Genomic DNA, 20,439 nt, shown 5'->3' with positions numbered 1-20,439 from the left:
AGAAATTGCTTGAACAAAGGATGCGAAAACAATGGTGGGTCACAATCATAGTGAGCTGAAATTGCTGCAGCATGAATCTTAATGGAAGAGAAAGACAAACCTTTGTCCAATAACTCAGTAAGATATTGAAGAGCCACACTCAAATTAGGCTCAGAAATCTCCAAATTCTTTGCTGCACTCCAAAATAAAAATCTCTTCCATTTTTCTGCGTACACTTTCCTTGTACTAGGTCTTCTGGCTTCCATAATCACATTTAAAACTTGTTGAGGAAGTTGAGACCTGCTGTGTTTCAAAACAGAATATGCCAGGCTGTTAGATGAAGAGAGTGAAGCTTGACATTGAGCAGGTGACCGTCCCTCTGGGACAACAGGTGTGGAATCAAGGTAAAGGCCATGGAGGCTTCCTTACCAGACTCCTCAGTAATGGGTACCAGTGTTGCCGAGGCCAATCTGGAGCTATTAAAATCATCCTTGGCTTGTCTTGTCTGACCTTTAGGAGCACCTTTGGGAGAAGAGGCAGAGGTGGAAAGGCATACACATGAAGATTTTTCCAACTGAAAGAAAGAGCATCCACTTTCCAAGCTGTGTGATGAAACTTCTTTGTGCAAAACTTTGGCAGCTGGTGGTTTAGTGGAGAAGCGAACAGATCTATGTCTGGAGTTCCCCATGACACTGTCAATTTCGAAATACATGAAGATCCAGTTTCCACTCGTGGGGATCCATGATTTGTCTGCTTAACACATCTGCTAAGGAGTTCTGTGCTCCGGCAGAAACCTTGCCGGAAAGTTTGTTTCAAGCTGAGCGCAGGCTCCCCTAAAAACATTTCTTGCCTGCACAACGGGTAAGAATGTGTTCCCCTTGTTTGTTGATGTACCACATGACAGTTGTGTTGTCTGTTAGAATCAACACCTGCCCTGGAAGAAGTAACTCCTTGAAAGCCATTAATGCAAACTGGACTGCTAACATCTCCTTCATGTTGATATGTAGATACTGTAGTCTGGCAGGCCACTTGTCTTGTATCCACTTTCCATTTAGATGAGCTCCCCAAGCAATGTCTGAGGCATCTGTCGTTAGAATCTGACTCGCCTCTGGCCGGGTCACAGAGAGTCCCTTGTTTAGGTGACATTCCTGAGCCCACCACAAAAATTCCTTTTGAATGCAAGGTATTATTTGAATGACAGTGTCCAAATCCTGGCAGTGCTGTGTCCATACATTTTGAGATACCATTGCAGCTTCCTCATATGCAGTTTGGCATTGGGAAGCACCAGAATACAAGATGCCATGAACCCTAAGGCTTGAAGGACTGTCCTTGCAGTCAGCCCGGACTGAAGAGATAGTTGATGGAAGTAAATGGAAAGATTCTTTTGCTTGTCCGGGGTTAAAAGGCCATCTGGGCTGCTGTATTCAGTCTCACACCCAGAAAGCACATGTCTTGAGAGGGTACTAGACTGGACTTTATTTCGTTCACAGAATACCCTAGGCATCTTAGCACTGCTATCACATATTCCAAATGCTGTAAAGATCTTCCTTTTCTTGAGCCAGAATCAGGCAGTCGTCCAAGTAAGGATAGATTTGAATTCCATTTAGCCTGAAGTAAGCTATCACTGGAGCCAGAACCTTTGTGAATACTCTGGGCAGTAGATAAGCCAAAGGGCAATGCAGAGAACTGATAATGGGAATTTCCAGCTCGAAATCGCAGATACTTCCTGCAACCTAGTCTGATAGGCACATGAAGGTAAGCCTCCTTGAGATCTAAAGTTACCATCCAGTGATCTTTGCCCAGCAGAGGTAAAAGCTGTTGTAACGTCAACATTTTGAACTTGGGAATGTCCAGATAAGTGTTGAGGATAGATAAATCCAAAATTGGTCTCCACGTGTCCCCTTCTTTGGTACTAGGAACAGGCGAGAATAAAATCCTAGGCCCCTTTCTGGCACAGGGACTGGCTGAATGGCCCCTATTTGGAGTAACAGAGAAATTTGCTTGTGAGCCTCTTTTCTTTGCAGAGGAGGAATGTCTGGCATGCCTTTGAAAGGAGGCAAGGTATGGAAATAAAACCTGTAACCGTGGTGAATGATATCCAAAACCCATCTGTCTTGGGTAATTAAATCCCAATTTTCTTTGAAAAGAGCCAGCCTTCCTCCCAAAGGTGCTGCCAGGCGAGAATGTACTGGCAGCTGAAAAGGCAGGTCATTGGGTCTGTTTACGAAAGGACTGACCCCTGCCCTCACCAGAAGTCTGAGCAGGTGAACTCCCTGTTCTAGGCCTAAAAGAACCGTGAGCTCTGCCCCTACCACGTCTAGACCTACCCCTAGACTGGGAATCATAAGCAGGATATGTCCATCCCTTAGTAGGCCAATTTCTACTAAACTTCGGAGGCTGCACCTGCAAAAAATCTTTAACCGTTTGCATAGACTTAGCCTTGTCCTCCATTTTCTTTAAAACTGCTTCCACAGGCAAACCAAACAACACGTCAGACTGTAAAGGAGCATCCAAAATCCTTGTCTTAACATGCTCAGCTAAATTCTGATCCCTCAACCAGGCGTGCCTACGAAGAACAGAACCAGTGGCAGCCACCCTCGAGGAGGCCTGCACAGCATCAAAACCACATTGCAATGAATGCTTACCCACCTGTTCAGACACATGAACTAAATCCTGCAACTCTTTACACTCAATACCTTCCGCCAGAGCATCCACCTTAGACTTCAATTGTGAAAGGAGGTAATTTTGATATTTTAACATGTGAAACTGGCAATTCAACGCCCTCATGGCTAAAGTGGAAGAAGTATACACTTTCTTTCCCCATCTATCCAAAGCCCTTGCGCCTCTTTATCAGGAGGAACAGGATTTTTAACAACAGAAGCCTTAACACCTTTAGGCCCCTGAGAGACAGTTTCCGGGTCTGCCCTAGGACTCTTAAAAAGATACTTATGAGCTTCAGGCACCCTATAGTACCTATCTGGTTTAACTGGGGCAGGAGGCAAAGAATCAGGGTTCAGGGAAGCCTCTGCAAAAACATCTTCCACCACATTCAGAACAGGAGGTATAGCTAAAGGCCTATGCTGGGGTAAAAACAAGAATTCCCTAAGCCTCTTCCTGGAATCAGAGAAATCCTGACCTTCCCATTTAAAATGCTCCCTCATGGAATGCAGAGTCTCTGAAAATGAAAAATCCTCAGGAGGAGAAGCTGAAGGAGTAGAATCATCCACATCAGAATCAGAATAAGGAGGATACTCCTGCAAGTCTTCAGCCGAAGACTCAGAAGCCTCCGAACACTGCTCAAAACTCTCAAACTCAGGCTCAACCCTAGGCCTCTTATCAGGAGGAGGCATAGAACCTCTAATCATAGTAATCAAATCCTCTGCCATTTTAAGCATATGTTTCTTAGGCAAAGATCCTGAAGAGCTAGGAGAAACCCCCACTAAAGTTAAACCTGGCCTGCCTCTCAAAGAAGCCTTGGAAACAGAAGGGGAGGCTCTAACCACCTTAGGAAGAGAGGGAAGAACAGCCACCTGAGAAGCCCCTTCAGCCTGGCCTACCTCCTGAGAGGACACATCCTGTAACAGTAAAGTCTCTCCCTGAGACTCCAAAGAAACTCCTGGCAAAACCTCCGGCTCCACTGAGCCTTCTAAAGAACCGACGTCCGGGACTGCCGGTTCTTCCACTCTAGGCTTTGCCGCTTTGTCCTTGCGCTTTTTGGACGAAGCGGGCGTCGGAGCATCCGACGGCATTTTATAATTACAACGCTTCCCAAAAACTAACCTGGCACAATCTAGCCTTCTCTTAATAGTGCGTTTGTTAAATCTAGCACAAGAGCGGCATCCAACAACGTCGTGCTCAGGCCCTAAACAAGGTATACACAAGGTATGGTAATCCCTATGAGGTATCTGTTTCCCACAAGAAATACAGTTATTCACTTTTTCTGACATCCGGTTAAATACTGAGGCAAGAAAAAACCAAAATATTCCCCAACGGGGTACTTAGCCAACTTTGATTCGGTCTGAAACTCCGACCAGAAAATTTCAGAACGCCAACCTGCACTCGCAAAACTGCTTCTGCATCGGACCATGCGGCAAAAAAGACTGAGGATATGACGTCGGTCATGCGCATTAGTACCCTGACGTACTGACGTCAGTCTAATGCGCCTTGACCGACGTCAGCCATATACTTTGGTATTCGGGCCGACTGGACAGCGGACTACCCAATGGTTAGGACTGCAGCAATGTGGAATGAAGAACATCCTGTCTCCTATATATATATATATATATATATATATATATATATACATACATATATATATATATATATACATATATACATATATATATAAAAAAACACAGCTCTCCTTTCTGGATAACATATACTACAATAAATCAAGCAAAGAGAAAAGGAAAGAGCCCTCATCTGGGTACTTACTTGCCTGAGGCTTGGAGAATTGTACAAGATGTATAACCTTCACTGTGAATTCATAACACTGCATTCGGAAAAGAAGTTCTGAGAATCTGTCTCTTGTATGTCACTTATGTACCTTATGCCTCAGATGTAGTACATACATCTGATGTATGGCACATAGAAGGGTCTAGGCTTTGGTACAATGGCTGGACATACGACTATCCTTGGCAGGATATCTCTACTGTAAGAAATACTGCATTAGTGATTATTGAAGGACACCATATGGTAATAACTAAGGAAATGGTTCTTTCTGAGTTACGATAGAGGTTAGGTGTTGCTTAGACACAGTAAAGCCTTAATAAGTTTTATGCTACTGGCTTCCAAAATACAACTACTACAAAATATAAATTAATATCTGTAGCAAACAAAGAGTACAGTTGTGTGCACTTACCATAAATGTAGATGTCCGAGTGTATTCACTGTTGCAGTCATCACACTTGGGTTATCTGCCTGCAGGTAGCCCTCAGTCGGCCTGAATACCAGATTCTTGGGATTTCTGCATCGGATGCTATCGCCTCTTCCATGATGTCACGTCGTCAGGGTTATAAAACATGCAGCCAACACCGTTACACAAGCTTTTCTTCCTCCAGATGTCAGGAACCCCCAAAATAGGAAGCAATTACATGGTGTGGAACACCTCCAGTAAAAAGTAAATACCACTGCCATAAGATATGGCCAAAAAAGAGGATAGGTAGAAAGTATAGAAAAGTCAGGGGGCTGGAGGGAGGGTAACCAGGACTGCAACAGTAAATACACTCGAACATCTACATTTATGGTAAGTGTACACAACTGTACTATGTTCTTCTTGTTTCACTGTTGCAGTCATCACACTTGGGTTGATTCCCAAAGCTGAGGAAGGGTGGAGGCAGTCAAGAAGTATTAGGGCTGGCTAGCAGGCCTTGCAAGACTGCTGTGGCAAATCCAGCTCTGAATTTAGAAAAAAATAGGTAAGTGGTAATACTTGGTGAAGGTGTGTACAGAACTCCAGGTTGCAGCTTCCAGGATGTCTCTGGTAGGAAATGCTTTAGAGGTTGAGGTAGCCCTAGTGGAATGAGTTCTGATCTCCTGTGTGGTAGGTTTTTCATGGTGTTTGTAGCAGAAATGGATGCAGTGTGCTATCCATTTGGAAATGGCTTGCTTTGAAATGGCCTTGTCCTCTGCCCCTGTAGCAAAGCTGACTAGCAGCTGGTCAGATTTTCTGAAAGGTTTAGTCCTGTCAAGGTAGAACCTGAGCTGTCTGTGCAGGATCCTTTCTCCTTTACTCTGAGGATTAGGAAAAAAGGTTGGTAAATGGATGGATTGGTTTAAAGCCACACTGGATACCACCTTGGACATAAATGATGGGTTAGTCCTGAGGGAAACCCTGGCCGCATGGAAGATAATGAAGGGTTCCATAACCATAAGGTCCTGTAACTCAGACACTCTTCTTGCTGAATTGATGGCTAGAAGTAAGGCTGTTTTCCAAGAGAGGAATTTTAAGTCTGCTGTAGCAGCAGGCTCAAAAGGGGGATGCGTGAGCTTCTCTAGTACAAAGTTAAGGTCCCAGGCAGGAGTGGGAGCTCTCCTTGGAGGTCTTAAATTGTTAGCTCCTCTCAGAAATTGTTTGATCAGAAGGTGAGAGAAGAAGGCTGGCTCAGTATTGTAATGAGCTGAGATGGCACAGGCATGAATCTTAATTGATGAGAAGGATAGGCCTTTGTAGAGCAGCTCTGCTAGATAATCCAGGATTTGAGGTAGGGTGGGCATGGCTGTGTCCTTTCCTTGAGCATGGCTCCAAGAACAGTATCTTTTCTACTTTTTTGAATAGGATTTCCTAGTACTAGGATGACATTCAGCACTTGTTTGCTGAGGGTTGCTGGTGATGCATTCAGGGAATAAGCCAGCCTGCCAGGTTCAGGGTTTGCAGCTGAGGATGCTAAATCTGTCCCTCCTGCTGGGACAGCAGAGAGGGGGTCTGATGTAGGTGCCAGGGTGGCACTGCTGTCAGACTGCGTAGGAATGGGTACCAGTGCTGGTGTGGCCAGTCTGGTGCAATAAGGATTGTCCTTGGCCTGTCATGTTTGATCTTGAGTAGTACTTTAGAGAGCAGGGGCAGCAGGGGAAAGGCATAGATTGTGAGGTTTTCCCATGTAAAGGATAGGGCATCCACTTTCCATGCTTGGCTGTCGGCAGTTCTGGTGCAAAATTTGCTCAATTGATGATGTCCCCCACCTGTGGATTAGAAGTTTGAATGAGTTGGGTTCCAGTTTCCACTCGTGTGGGTCCATAAGATTTCTGCTTAAGTAGTCTGCCAGTGAATTTTGTTTGCCTGGCAGGAATTGAGCTTGCAGGTGTACTTGATTGCTCATGGGTGTGTTCCACAGAGCCATGGCTAACCTGCAGAGTGGGTAGGAATGAGTTCCCCCATGCTTGTTTATGTACCACATAACTGTGGTGTTGTCTGTCTTTATCAAGAGTTGTCCTGGAAGGATAAGGTACTTGAAGGCTGTCAGTGCATTCTGTACAGCTAACATTTCTTTTTGACTGATATGCAGGTGAATTTGTCCTGGGCTCCATTTGCCTTGAATGCATTTCCCTGCCATGTGAGCAGGTCATGCATAGTCTGATGCATCTGTTGTCAGGGTTTGGGTGGGGGGGGGGTTGAGTGAAAGGGAGTCCCTTGTTGTGGTTGCAAGCCTCTGTCCACCAAAGGAACTCTGTCCTTACACAAGGAATGATTGGAATCACTGTTTCCAGGTCCTGAGAATGTTGACACCAGAGACTTTTTAAGTACCATTGAAGTTTTCTCATATGCATACTTGCATATGGAATTAAGAGAATGCATGAGGCCATGAACCCTAGGGCTTGCAGTATTTTTATTGCAGATAGTTGGGTTTTGGTGGCCAGTAGTTTGAAGTAATTTGTCAAATAATTGCTTTTCTGGAGTGAGGAATGCCATCTGGGAAGTTGTGTTCAAGCTTGCTCCCAGGAATACAATCTTTTGGCTGGGTACCAGCTGTGATTTCTTTTCGTTGATGGTATACCCCAGAGAAGTTAGGAGTCTCTTTACAAACGTCAGGTGCGGAAGTAGTAATTCCTGACTGTCCACCTAAATCAGGCAATCGTCCAAGTATGGGTACATTTGAATATTTCTCTGCCTGCAGTATGCAATGGCTGGAGCCAGGCACTTTGTGAATACCCTGGGTGCAGTGCATAAGCCAAAGGAAAGTGCAGAGAACTGATAGTGCATACAGCCTGCCCTAAAACAAAGGAATATTTCCTGCAAGATTCCCTTATGGGGATGTGCAGATAAGCTTCTTTTAAGTCTAGGGTGACCAGCCAGGAGTCCTTGGCTAGCATAGGAAGCAGGTGCTGGAGTGTAAGCATTTTGAAATTGGTACCACCAGGAAGGTGGTTAGAGCAAGAAAAAAGGATACCCAACAGTGTACTTAGCTTTAGAAGACTTCAAGCTTGAAACTAGAAAATTTCAGGTAGCGGCCGACCGGCACTTGCGAACTGCTTCTGCTTTGGGCTCCCGTACGGCAAGAAAAGCTGATGTAATGGAGTCATCTGCATATCTTATACCTCTGACAACCTGACGTAATGGAAGAGGCGACAGCATCCGACGCAGAAATCCCAAGACTCTGGTATTCAGGCCGACTGAGGGCTACCTGCAGGCAGATAACCCAAGTGTGATGACTGCAACAGTGAAACATGAAGAACATCGGAAGTTTTAAAAATTGTAAGGAAAATAAAAACACTGGCATCAGGATCTTTAGAAAAGAAAGGAGAAAAATTTGTGGGAGCAGGCGGAGGAATAAGTTTTAAGTAAAGGCATGAACTGAGCTATATATGTAATGCTGGAGTGAATAATAATTAAGAAGAAAACATACATGTATACTGCATGCCAATAAACACAATGTAAACCTGTTACTGTGGCTTGTTTTCCTTTTTACTAATGTATGTGAACTAAAGCGTCAGGTTAAAATACGATGATTTAATAAAGATGCTTAAAAAACCTTTACTTCAACAGCAGTCTGACTGAGTGAGACCAATTTTACAGATGTGCCACTGATTTGGTCTCTGCATTTGATTTTAAAAGCTTTGCCCTTGAGTCAAGAGACAACAAGCAGAGAAGCCATATCAACTCCACCTGTTGAGAATGCCTGTGATACAGGCCACAATAAAGTTCCTAGTAAGTCTATTAAAAAGAAGGGGGAGTAAGAGTGTAGAGGGCTTGTTCATTCACAAAAACAAATGCCTTCATACAAATGTCCATATGAAGTCTTCTAATCACAATGTTGCACATTTGAAATGGGATATTTAAAATACAATTTTGCAAATCAATGAAACAACAGAAAAATGCTGGAGGGATAGATTCCTGTCCCAGAGACTTCCCATACTCTGGAACAGGCTACCCTTCTATGTCATGCAAAGTTCTTCATTAGCACTCTTCAAGAAAAATCTTGATGAGTGGATGGGAAATAGGAATTACACCCCAGGGATCACTTCTGTGTCTCTGCTCGACAGTGGCACAGGAAAATAACTTTCTTGGGTGGCGTAAGCCAGGGAGCCTTGTTGGCTAGGTTTACGTAGACCCTTGGGCCGATAGCCTAGTACCTACCTATGAACATAAATATGAAATAGTCTACACAAAGAAAACTGCACATATTAGGATAATGGGGTGTGTGATGTGACATACAATTTATTATTAACACACATGGACACAATTTATTATTAACACACATGGACAACACACATCACTATAGCAGCAGTAATAAGAAAACAAAAGAAAGTAATATGTTTTAATAAGTAATACCAGTTTCCAGCATATCATGAGTATCTAACTAATATGCAAACGTAAATGAAACTGCAAGATGGCAATCCATATATAGAACCTTACAGTTACAGTATAACAGCACTTTTAATGTCCTCTGGGCACTGACACTATTTGTTTCTAAAGACAGTTTTGCCACATACTAAGTTTTCTAGTTCCATAAGCTATTCTTATGAAGGAAACCTTATGGCCTCCCTTACTCCCACTGTATTTTTCTTTCCTTGCTTTTGCTTCTAGAATGTCAAAAATTTCTTTAAGGTAGTCACACTACTCCCTCTAGTTTCAAACTGAAAAGTCCAGCTTCTCAAACTTTATGCCTATTTAGCCTGTACATGGAGCATAAACTCTTCTTCTTTACTGCTCGTATCTTATGCTGCCAACCTCTTTCAAATCTACACAGTGATGAAAGACTAATACTACAGCTCTGTGAAAGCTTTCAATAAACCGCAGTGCTACGAGTCAGTTACATGCAGTCATTTACAATGAAGGCTCTGAATGGTGCCCTCATGAGCAATTTAACTATGAAGTTCAACATTCAGGAAATCCTCAGTGAGGCACTGCTATTAGTTACCTGATAGAAAGCTAGTTAGTTACCAGATACTGCTCCAATGTCAAGAAGGGGTCATGGGCACATTAATGATGTACTTGTATTTTTTAAACAAGGTTCAGACACAAAACTCTCTGTAGCTGAAAAAACAGCTACAACAACAGTGCTCACTGTGCAATAATGAATGATACATGTGGCATACCTTTTTCTAAATTAGGTGGCTTTCCAGAGTTTGATGACACATCCCAACAGTTTATTTTAAACTACAAGTTGGTTACACTTAGCCTAAGCAGTTTTATTAATCTTTGTCAATCACTTTTCTGAATCCCACTCAGAAGGTTACTTTCTTTCATTCAGACCACCCAAACCAGTTTTGCAAAGTCAATAATTAATTGTGACTATCTTAGTTTAAAAAGTGGCAGGGTACTTGTTTACATATCTTAGTAAATTGGAAAGTTTAGCATATTCAGTTATACAAAACTTTTAGTAATAAAAAGGTAGTTACAAAATGCATCTGTTTAACTAGTATGCTGTTTTTTCCTATGACATTTTCTTTGTAAATCACTTTCTAATTTATCATCAAATCCTATTCACACAGTGTTGCACATGCACATAAATTTTGTGCACTGTGTAAATATACTACTGGTTGTGCATGTTATCTCCAGAATAACAAAACAGTGTAAGAAACTTCTCTGTGTGGAAGATTTTCAGTCCATATATTTCTAGTTAATCACTGTATATTAATCAGATCAGACAATAGTAGTAGAAGTAGCGAACATAAACTCGTCAAGTCAAAAAGTAATAATAGAAAATATATAATTCTACAGCATTACTAAGTATTCGAAAGTAATCCAAGCAAGGCAGGCCGTCTGTTTCCAGTCGAAAATCCTTTATTAAGTACACAGACAAGCGATCCAAGTAAAACAAAAATAGAGTAATAAAAGTTTTTTTTTTTATTAATATTGTCTATATCTTTCACGTAGTTATTATTCACATGCCAGTGGTTCATGACAAGTATGAAAAAAGGATTATGTGAAGCGGTTTGTGGTTTGAATACCAAATTAATCAAATAGGTAAATAAGCAGACAGCATAGTACTTTCAATGCACTCAAGGATTAATGCCTAGGGTCAAATTAATGCCTAGGGTCAACTAGATGGCTTGAGGGCTAAAACCCCAACTATGACCAGGTGGATCTGGGTTTGATAAGTAGCTCAGGTGCTTGAGGCTCTGGCAGGGAGGGTGCTTGTTGATAATGCTCCCTGAAAGGAAGTGTGGTCTACAGAGGGGGAAGCCCTCAGAAACTTGGGGGGGGGGGTGCAGGGAAAACAAAAAGGGTAGATCATTAAAGAAACAAATCTGCCCCCAGCAAATGCAATTACCTGTATGACCCCCAAGATATTCTTAGGTTCCACACCAGCCCAGCCCAGAATTGGAAGAAACTGAGAGGGTGGAAGTAGGGGTTGGCAGACCCAGTGATAGATGGGTGGGGGGGAGTTGGCAAAACAGGATTAACATAATATTTTCCACCTACCAAGTACCTTAGTACTTTCAAATTTTACTGACACACATCATTAACCACTTCTGCTGGAGTTTAGTTTCAAACAACTATTCAGCATTGACAGACACTTGTTCTGGTTCTACTACTGCTCTTCCAAAGGCGTTTTACTGCTAAAGTGCATCAGCTTATTATTTTTTTTTAACTTCAACCCCAAGTTGTTTGCATTTGTGAACTTTTACCTGACTTTATCAAATTCTCAGTTAAACCTTCTCTTGTACAGTCACCTAGTCTGCCCCTTAAGATCAAACAGAAAAATGCTTCTTGTTGGAAAGATATGACAGATTACCTATACATTTGTGCTGCAGCTGTTAACCTACCTGAGATCTCTCCTTGTTCATTACGGTCATGATTATCCGGTTAAAGTTGAAGGCACTCCATCGAAAAATGCATACTCCCTCATTAATTTCTTCTTTCTTTAGCTTGCTGATTACAAAATCTTCGCTATTAAAGATGAAAAATAGCATATTTAAATTTTTTAAACAAGTAATCCTTTAACTTTACATTGAACAACCCAGAAAGTATGACATAATACCAATAAAATAAATAATCCTTACATTGGCCAATAAACTTGGATAACTTTTACACAACAATATCCAGAACTGCCCTCTATACCACTCTCATATCCAAAAAAAAAACTGAACTTTCTGTTGAGTGTTTAACTACTTACATATTTCCTAAAACACAAGTGACGGCATGTAATACAACTTTAAGGCTCATATGTGACAGTAGAGTACTTTACAAAACTGACAGAATATTAAAGTTAAGCTCTCCTTCTCAACAAAGCCTTCAAAACTTTTGTATAAGCTTTACAGTCATGAGAATTGAGCGTTCACAGTACCATGGCATTTTAACAGCTGGGATAAACATGGAAAATATGTTTTATTGGATGATTCATCTTTAAACGTGTATCAGATCGGAAATAGGTGCACAGACACATCCCTAGGTGCGCACACACATCCCTTTTACACAATTACAGTTTTTCTCGGGATTACCATAACACTTACTTTTACCTCTTCAAATCCAACTACTCAATTCACTCATCAAAATATAATATGTTCACCTTGTGGTAAATCAGAACCAGATTCATTTTTCATTTTTAGAGATGGCATTCATTTACATAATGTTTATCTGAACAGTTAAAGCATCACAGTATCACCAGCTTATACATATCTAACTACGTTTGGAAATATGTTAAAATAATTTTATAAAATAAAAAGTACTAGACAGAACACTGTGGGCCGGCATTCATAGTAGAAGGCTCTGCAGTTCAACTCACCCTGCAATTTACAGAATCACAGTCAACTATATCTCCTAAAGGGCAACAAATCATTATCCAGAAATCTGCACAACTATGAATCATTCCACTGTGAATTTAGAATAACTACACTGACATGCACCAACCATATGCTGCATGTACTGAGAGAACCACACACAGCCACATACATTCCAAGAACTCAAAGAAACACAAACATATACAATATAGCTACTACTGTCGCACTATCAGCAATGCTACAAAATAAAGACTGCTTCTAGTGAAGGCAATCTCGGATATGTAAGGATACAGTGTACATTTCAGTAAACAGACTACTCCATTACAAACAATATAACAGCACAGCATAAACAATGTTAACTCTTCATGTCACACCTAACTTTCCAAAAACTAAATTCTTGCACTGCAGTATTACAGAACTGCACTCCCTACAAGCTCTCCCACCCTAGAGAACACTGACATCTGTGCAGTCACTGAGACATGGTTTAAAGCCACAGAAAGAACTCTAGCAATGCCAAGCTATAATGCCTCCCACACATTTAGACCACCTACTACACAGGCAAGGAATCATAGTGGAGGTTGTCTTGATTTATAACAAAAATAAATATACCCAAAGGCTGGTCAATCAGGATGATGCACCATAGGCAAAATTCCATACCACTTCCTTGCAATCTACAGGTCCTCCCAATGACCAAGGAAACCCTTAACATGTAAGCAAGCTTACTGGAAACACTCACCATCCAACCTAATACCAGACTTTAATTAGCCCACTATTAATTAAGAAACATATAGTACACCAAATGGGAAGGCACAGAAATTCTTGGATTTTGTAAACACAAACCCCCTGGATCAGATTGTCAATACACTGACCAGGGACACAAACATACTTGATCTGGTCCTCACTAATAAGGGAGAGTACTGCACCCCCCCCCCCTCCAAGTGTAATGTCTTCTCTGGTAAGGTCAGACATAACATTATCTCTTTTGAAGTGAAAGTAAAACCCATAACCTCAGCTAACCTTGGAATGCTCAAAAACTACTCTAAGGTGAACTTACTATTAAGTGATAACCTGGCAAACATTCAAGCTGCCCTAAGAAGCCCTGAGATTACTGCGACCAATGTGAAACTGTTCACAGAAACTCTATACAAGGATGCTAATAGCTACACAAAGGCAGCTGTACCCACCAGGAATAAGTACAGTACTGGACTTCCAAAGATTGCTGTGCACTGAGGAACAGCTTAATTTCAGCTCTCACAGTGTGAAAACAGAAACTCAAAAAAGACAGCCACTTAACTTGTATTTTTGAAGAAATTTCAGTAACTGACTAGTAACACGTTGTTGTTAAAGGAAAACTCCAGCCTAGACCTAAAAAATTTTTTTTCACTCTGTCTGTTTCCTGGACTATTTTAACACCTCAAAATCACTCGTAAGTGCTTTATTTATGATTTAGCCTGTTTTCCACAACATGGCTACCAATGGGGCTTGATGTATCAATGTGATCTTGTTCTCCCTCAATCCTTTCTCTTTTTTCCATAATGCTTTGTATCTCACGCCAGACATATGGAAGTAACTGTAAATTCCCGTACCACTGACATACAATGGGATTTGTGTGAGTCACTGTTACCTTCTTTACCTTCTGTAAAAGGACTGCTTCTTTTCCGTCTCTAATCACCCTCATTTATGTTTGGCTCAGACCTTGTTTTACACTACACTATACGTAGACATTATCCAGCTACAGCCAGAAAAGTCACTATATTGCAGGCCTTTGTTCAGGGTTTTCTTTTATAGTCCAAGAGGAATTGATTCTGCAAGGGTCTCTCAGTGCAGTGAGAGTTTTAACACCTCTGCAGTAGTGTGGGAGGAGGGAATTCACAGTTACATCCTTATGTCTGGCATGAGTCAACAAAGCATTATGTGAAAGAGAAAGGGTTGAGGGAGAACAAGAGCACACTGATACATTAAGCCCGAATGGTAGCCATGTTGTGGAAAACAGGTTAAAATTACAAATAAAGCACTTAGAGTGATTTTGATGTGTTAAAAATAGGTCAGGAAAGAAAGATAGTGTACAAAAACAGATTTATTTTTAGTTCTAGGGTGGAGTTTTCCTTTAACTGAAAAAGAACATCACATGTATACTCCAAACCTGGCCATGAGAAAGCAACCTATACCTTTAATAGTAAAGATGCAAACCTACCAGCAGAATGAGTTGATTCTGATCAAACTGTGGTAGAATGACAAAATACTAAAGTGGGATACAATAGTGTGTTTGTAGAAAATGATTACTCACTGTATAACAGGCCGAAGAGGAGTAAATTTATTCCAATAATCAGGGAATGTCAAGATGTAGGTGTGAGAGTCAAGCTATTACATATCCAGCTGTTTTCATAATATTCTTTCCTGGAGGGTCAAAATATTTTTTTTTGCCAGCAGAACATGCTAAGAAAGAAATACAAATATTTGTCCAACAAAAAGCGACCTATCAAACAGAAGGAGTTTCTGCTTCTTGTTCTTCTGGTAATAAAATGCACAGGAAGACTATGCCAGTGAAATCTTTTACAGTGCTTCAAAGGAAAATGTTTGAGAGACAGAAAAGAGAACAAGAGTTGACTACTAGAACCAGGAGTATGTTGGAACTGAAGCAGAGACTGGATTTGGGAGATGGAGATTAAAGGAAGAAAATCAAATCGGAAATTGACAAATAACTGTAGAATTACAAATCATTAACTACATTTGTAAAAAAATGACTGAACAAGAAAAAGTACAGTTTTGTACCTACCATAAATGTAGATGTTCGAGGATCCACATTGCTGCAGTCCTAACCATTGGGTAGTCCGCTGTCCAGTCGGCCCGAATACCAAAGTATATGGCTGACGTCGGTCAAGGCGCATTAGACTGACGTCAGTACGTCAGGGTACTAATGCGCATGACCGACGCCATATCTTCAGTCTTTTCTTGCCCCAGATGTCAGAAGACCCTAAAAAGACAAGGCCCAAACCAAAACACCAAAAAGCCCTGCACCAAACTTATATACAATATATATATATATATATATATATATATATACAGATGTACAATAATATACAGCAACTCACACCACCACCCCTAAACACAGAGGGGAAGGCGGGAGGGTAAATTGGACTGCAGCAATGTGGATCCTCGAACATCTACATTTATGGTAGGTACAAAACTGTACTATGTTCTTCATTCCACATTGCTGCAGTCCTAACCATTGGGTAGAATCCCAAAGCAGAGGTAAGGGAGGCTGGCAAATCATAAAGAAGCAGGAGCTGCCAACATGCCTTGCAAAATGGCTGTGGCAAAACCAGCCCTAGATTTAGAGTAGAGAGGAAGGTGGTAATGCTTAGAGAAAGTATGCACTGAACTCCAAGTAGCTGCCTCTAAAATATCCTTAGTTGCCACCCCCCTTAAAAATGCTGTTGAAGTGGCAGTAGCCCTAGTGGAATGAGGCCTAATCCCAGCTGGAATCCCCTTGCCATGATGGGAATAACAAAAAGAAATGCAAAACCCAATCCACTTAGAAATAGTTTGCTTAGACACAGGCTTGCCCTGAGAACTCAAAGCAAAAGAAACAAACAACTGCTGAGACTGCCTGAAATCCTTAGTCCTGCTTAAATAATAACGCAACTGCCTATGTACATCTAAAGTGTGCAAAATCTTTTCCCCTTTATTTTGGGGATCTGCATAGAAAGTAGGCAAATGAATAGTTTGGTTTAAAGCCACACTAGAAACCACCTTGGGCATAAAGGAAGGATTAGTACGTAATGATACCCTATCCTTATGGAAAATCAGAAAGGGCTCTACTGCCATAAGGGCCTGCAACTCAGAAACCCTTCTTGCAGAAGTAATAGCCAACAAAAAAGCAGTCTTCCATGACAAATATTTTAAATCAGCAGTACCCGCAGGCTCAAAAGGTTGTAGAGTAAGTTTTTCCAACACAAAATTGAGATCCCAAGCAGGAGTAGGAGCTCTACGTGGGGGTCTTATATTCTTTGCCCCTCTGAGAAACTGTTTGAACAAAGGATGCGAAAACAATGGTGGGTCACAATCATAGTGAGCTGAAATTGCTGCAGCATGAATCTTAATGGAAGAGAAGGACAAACCTTTGTCCAATAACTCAGTAAGATATTGAAGAGCCACACTCAAATTAGGCTCAGAAATCTCCAAATTCCTTGCTGCACTCCAAAATAAAAATCTCTTCCATTTTTCTGCATACACTTTCCGTGTACTAGGTCTTCTAGCTTCCATAATCACATTTAAAACTTGTTGAGGAAGTTGAGACCGCTGTCTCTCAAAACAGAATATGCCATGCTGTTAGATGAAGAGAGAAGCTTGACATTGAGCAGGTGGCCTTCTCTCTGAGACAAAAGGTGTGGAATCAAAGGTAAAGGCCATGGAGGCTTCTTTACTAGACTCCTCAGTAATGGGTACCAGTGCTGCCGAGGCCAATCTGGAGCTATTAAAATCATCCTTGGCTTGTCTTGTCTGACCTTTAGAAGCACCTTTGGAAGAAGAGGCAGAGGTGGAAACGCATGCACATGAAGATTTTTCCAACTGAAAGAAAGAGCATCCACTTTCCAAGCTGTGTGATGTAACCTCTTTGTGCAAAACTTTGGCAGCTGGTGGTTTAGTGGAGAAGCGAACAGATCTATGTCTGGAGTTCCCCAGGACACTGTCAACCTTTGAAATACATGAAGATCCAGTTTCCCACCGTGGGGATCCATGATTTGTCTGCTTAACACATCTGCTAAGGAGTTCTGTGCTCCGGCAGAAACCTTGCCTGAAGAGTTAGTTGCAAGCTGAGCGCAGTCTCCCATAAAATCATTGCTTGCCTGCACAATGGGTAAGAATGTGTTCCCCCTTGTTTGTTGATGTACCACATGACAGTTGTGTTGTCTGTTAGAATCAACACCTGCCCTGGAAGAAGTAACTCCTTGAAAGCCATTAATGCAAACTGGACTGCTAACATCTCTTTCATGTTGATATGTAGATGCTGTAGTCTGGCAGGCCACTTGTCTTGTATCCACTTTCCATTTAGATGAGCTCCCCAAGCAATGTCTGAGGCATCTGTCGTTAGAATCTGACTCGCCTCTGGCCGGGTAACAGAGAGTCCCTTGTTTAGGTGACATTCCTGAGCCCACCACAAAAATTCCTTTTGAATGCAAGGTATTATTTGAATGACAGTGTCCAAATCCTGGCAGTGCTGTGTCCATACATTTTTGAGATACCATTGCAGCTTCCTCATATGCAGTTTGGCATTGGGAAGCACCAGAATACAAGATGCCATGAACCCTAATGCTTGAAGGACTGTCCTTGCAGTCAGCACGGACTGATGAGATAGTTGATGAAAGTAAAGGGATAGACTCTGTTGTTTGTCCGGGGTTAAAAGGCCAGCTGGGCTGCTGTATTCAGTCTCACACCCAGAAAGCACATGTCTTGAGAGGGTACTAGACTGGACTTTATTTCGTTCACAGAATACCCTAGGCATCTTAGCACTGCTATAACATATTCCAGATGCTGTAGAAGGTCTTCCTTTTCTTGAGCCAGAATCAGGCAGTCGCCCAAGTAAGGATAGATTTGAATTCCTTTTAGTCTGAAGTAAGCTATCACTGGAGCCAGAACCTTTGTGAATACTCTGGGCAGTAGATAAGCCAAAGGGCAATGCAGAGAACTGATAATGAGAATTTCCAGCTCGAAACGCAGATACTTCCTGCAACTTAGTCTTATAGGCACATGAAGGTAAGCTTCCTTGAGATCTAAAGTTACCATCCAGTGGTCTTTGCCCAGCAGAGGTAAAAGCTGTTGTAACGTCAACATCTTGAACTTGGGAATGTCCAGATAAGTGTTGAGGATAGATAAATCCAAAATTGGTCTCCACGTGTTCCCCTTCTTTGGTACTAGGAACAGGCGAGAATAAAATCCTAGGCCCCTTTCCGATACAGGGACTGTCTGAATGGCCCCTATTTGGAGTAACAGAGAAATTTGCTTGTGAGCCTCTTTCCTTTGTGTAGGAGGAACGTCTGGCATGCCTTTGAAAGGTGGCAATGTATGGAAATAAAACCTGTAACCGTGGTGAATGATATCCAACACCCATCTGTCTTGAGTAATTAAATCCCAATTTTCTTTGAAAAGAGACAGTCTTCCTCCCAAAGGAGCTGCCAGACGAGAATCTACTGGCAGCTGAAAAAGCAGGTCATTGGGTCTGTTTACGAAAGGACTGACCCCTGCCCTCACCAGAAGTCTGAGCAGGTGAACTCCCTGTTCTAGGCCTAAAAGAACCTTGAGCTCTGCCCCTACCGCGTCTAGACCTACCCCTAGACTGGGAATCATAAGCAGGATATGTCCATCCCTTAGTAGGCCAATTTCTACTAAACTTCGGTGGCTGCACCTGCAAAAAATCTTTAACAGTTTGCATAGACTTAGCTTTGTCCTCCATTTTCTTCAGGACTGCTTCCACAGGCGAACCAAACAACACATCAGACTGTAAAGGAGCATCCAAAATCCTTGTCTTAACATGCTCAGCTAAATTCTGATCCCTCAAACAGGCATGCCTGCGAAGAACAGAACTAGTGGCAGCCACCCTCGAGGAGGCCTGCACAGCATCAAAACCACATTGCAAAGAATGCTTACCCACTTGTTCAGACACATGAAGTAAATCCAGCAACTCTTTACACTCTATACCTTCCGCCAAAGCATCCACCTTAGATTTCAATTGTGAAAGGAGATAATTTTGATATTTTAGCATGTGAAACTGACAATTCAACGCTCTCATGGCTAGAGTGGAAGAAGTATACACTTTCTTTCCCCACCTATCCAAAGCCCTTGCCTCTTTATCAGTGGGAACAGGATTTTTAACCACAGAGGCCTTAACACCTTTAGGCCCCTGAGAAACAGTTTCTGGGTCCGCCCTAGGACTCTTAAACAAATACTTATGAGCTTCGGGCACCCTATAGTACCTATCAGGTTTAACAGGAACAGGAGGCAAAGAGTCAGGGTTCAGGGAAGCCTCTGCAAAAACATCTTCCACCACATTCAACACAGGAGGTATAGCTAAGGGCCTATGTTGTGGTAAAATAAGAATTCCCTAAGCCTTTTCCTGGAATCAGAGTAATCTTGGCCTTCCCATTTAAAGTGTTCCCTCATGGAATGCAGAGTCTCTGAAAATGAGAAATCCTCAGGAGGAGAAGCTGTAGGTGTGGAATCATCCACATCAGAATCAGAATAAGGAGGAAAGTCCTGTAAGTCTTCCGCAGAAGACTCCGAAGCCTCTGAATACTGTTCCAAACTCTCAAACTCAGGTTCCACCCTAGGCCTCTTATCAGGAGGGGGCATAGAGCCTCTAATCATAGTAATTAAATCTTCTGCCATTTTAAGCATATGTTTCTTAGGCACAGAACCTGAAGTGCTAGGAGAAACCCCCACTGTAGCTGAACTTGGCCTACCTCTGAAAGAAGTTTTGGCAACAGTAGGAGAAGCTCTAACTATCTTGGGAACAGAGGGAAGAACAGTTACCTGAGAAGCCCCCTCAGCCTGGCCTACCTCCTGAGAGGGCACATCCTGTAACAATAAAGTCTCTGCCTGAGACTCCAAAGAAACTCCTGGCAAAACCTCTGGCTCCACAGAGCCTTCTAAAGAACCGGCGTCCGGGACTGCCGGTTCATCAACCCTAGGCTTCGCTGTTTTGTCTTTGCGCTTCTTAGACGAAGCGGGCGTCGGAGCATCCGATGGCATTTTATAATTACAACGCTTCCCAAACACTAACCTGGCACAGTCTAACCT

General features: G+C 42.1%; 1 protein-coding gene across 2 annotated transcripts in view; it reads right to left on the bottom strand.

Annotated features, from left to right (window-relative positions):
* Positions 1-20,439, bottom strand: part of TYK2 (tyrosine kinase 2) — a 2,798,586-nt gene that overhangs the window by 1,245,346 nt on the left and 1,532,801 nt on the right. For both annotated transcript variants that reach the window (XM_044084572.1, XM_044084573.1), the window contains one exon: positions 11,689-11,812. In XM_044084572.1, the coding sequence (XP_043940507.1) occupies positions 11,689-11,812 (124 nt within the window). The remainder of the gene's footprint in view (positions 1-11,688; positions 11,813-20,439) is intronic.

Source organism: Protopterus annectens, chromosome 9.part0 (assembly GCF_019279795.1).
Source record: "Protopterus annectens isolate FY-2018-M chromosome 9.part0, PAN1.0, whole genome shotgun sequence".
NCBI lineage: Eukaryota > Metazoa > Chordata > Ceratodontiformes > Protopteridae > Protopterus > Protopterus annectens.
Note: the sequence above shows the minus strand (reverse complement) of the source record. Positions and strands in the feature narration are given on the sequence as shown.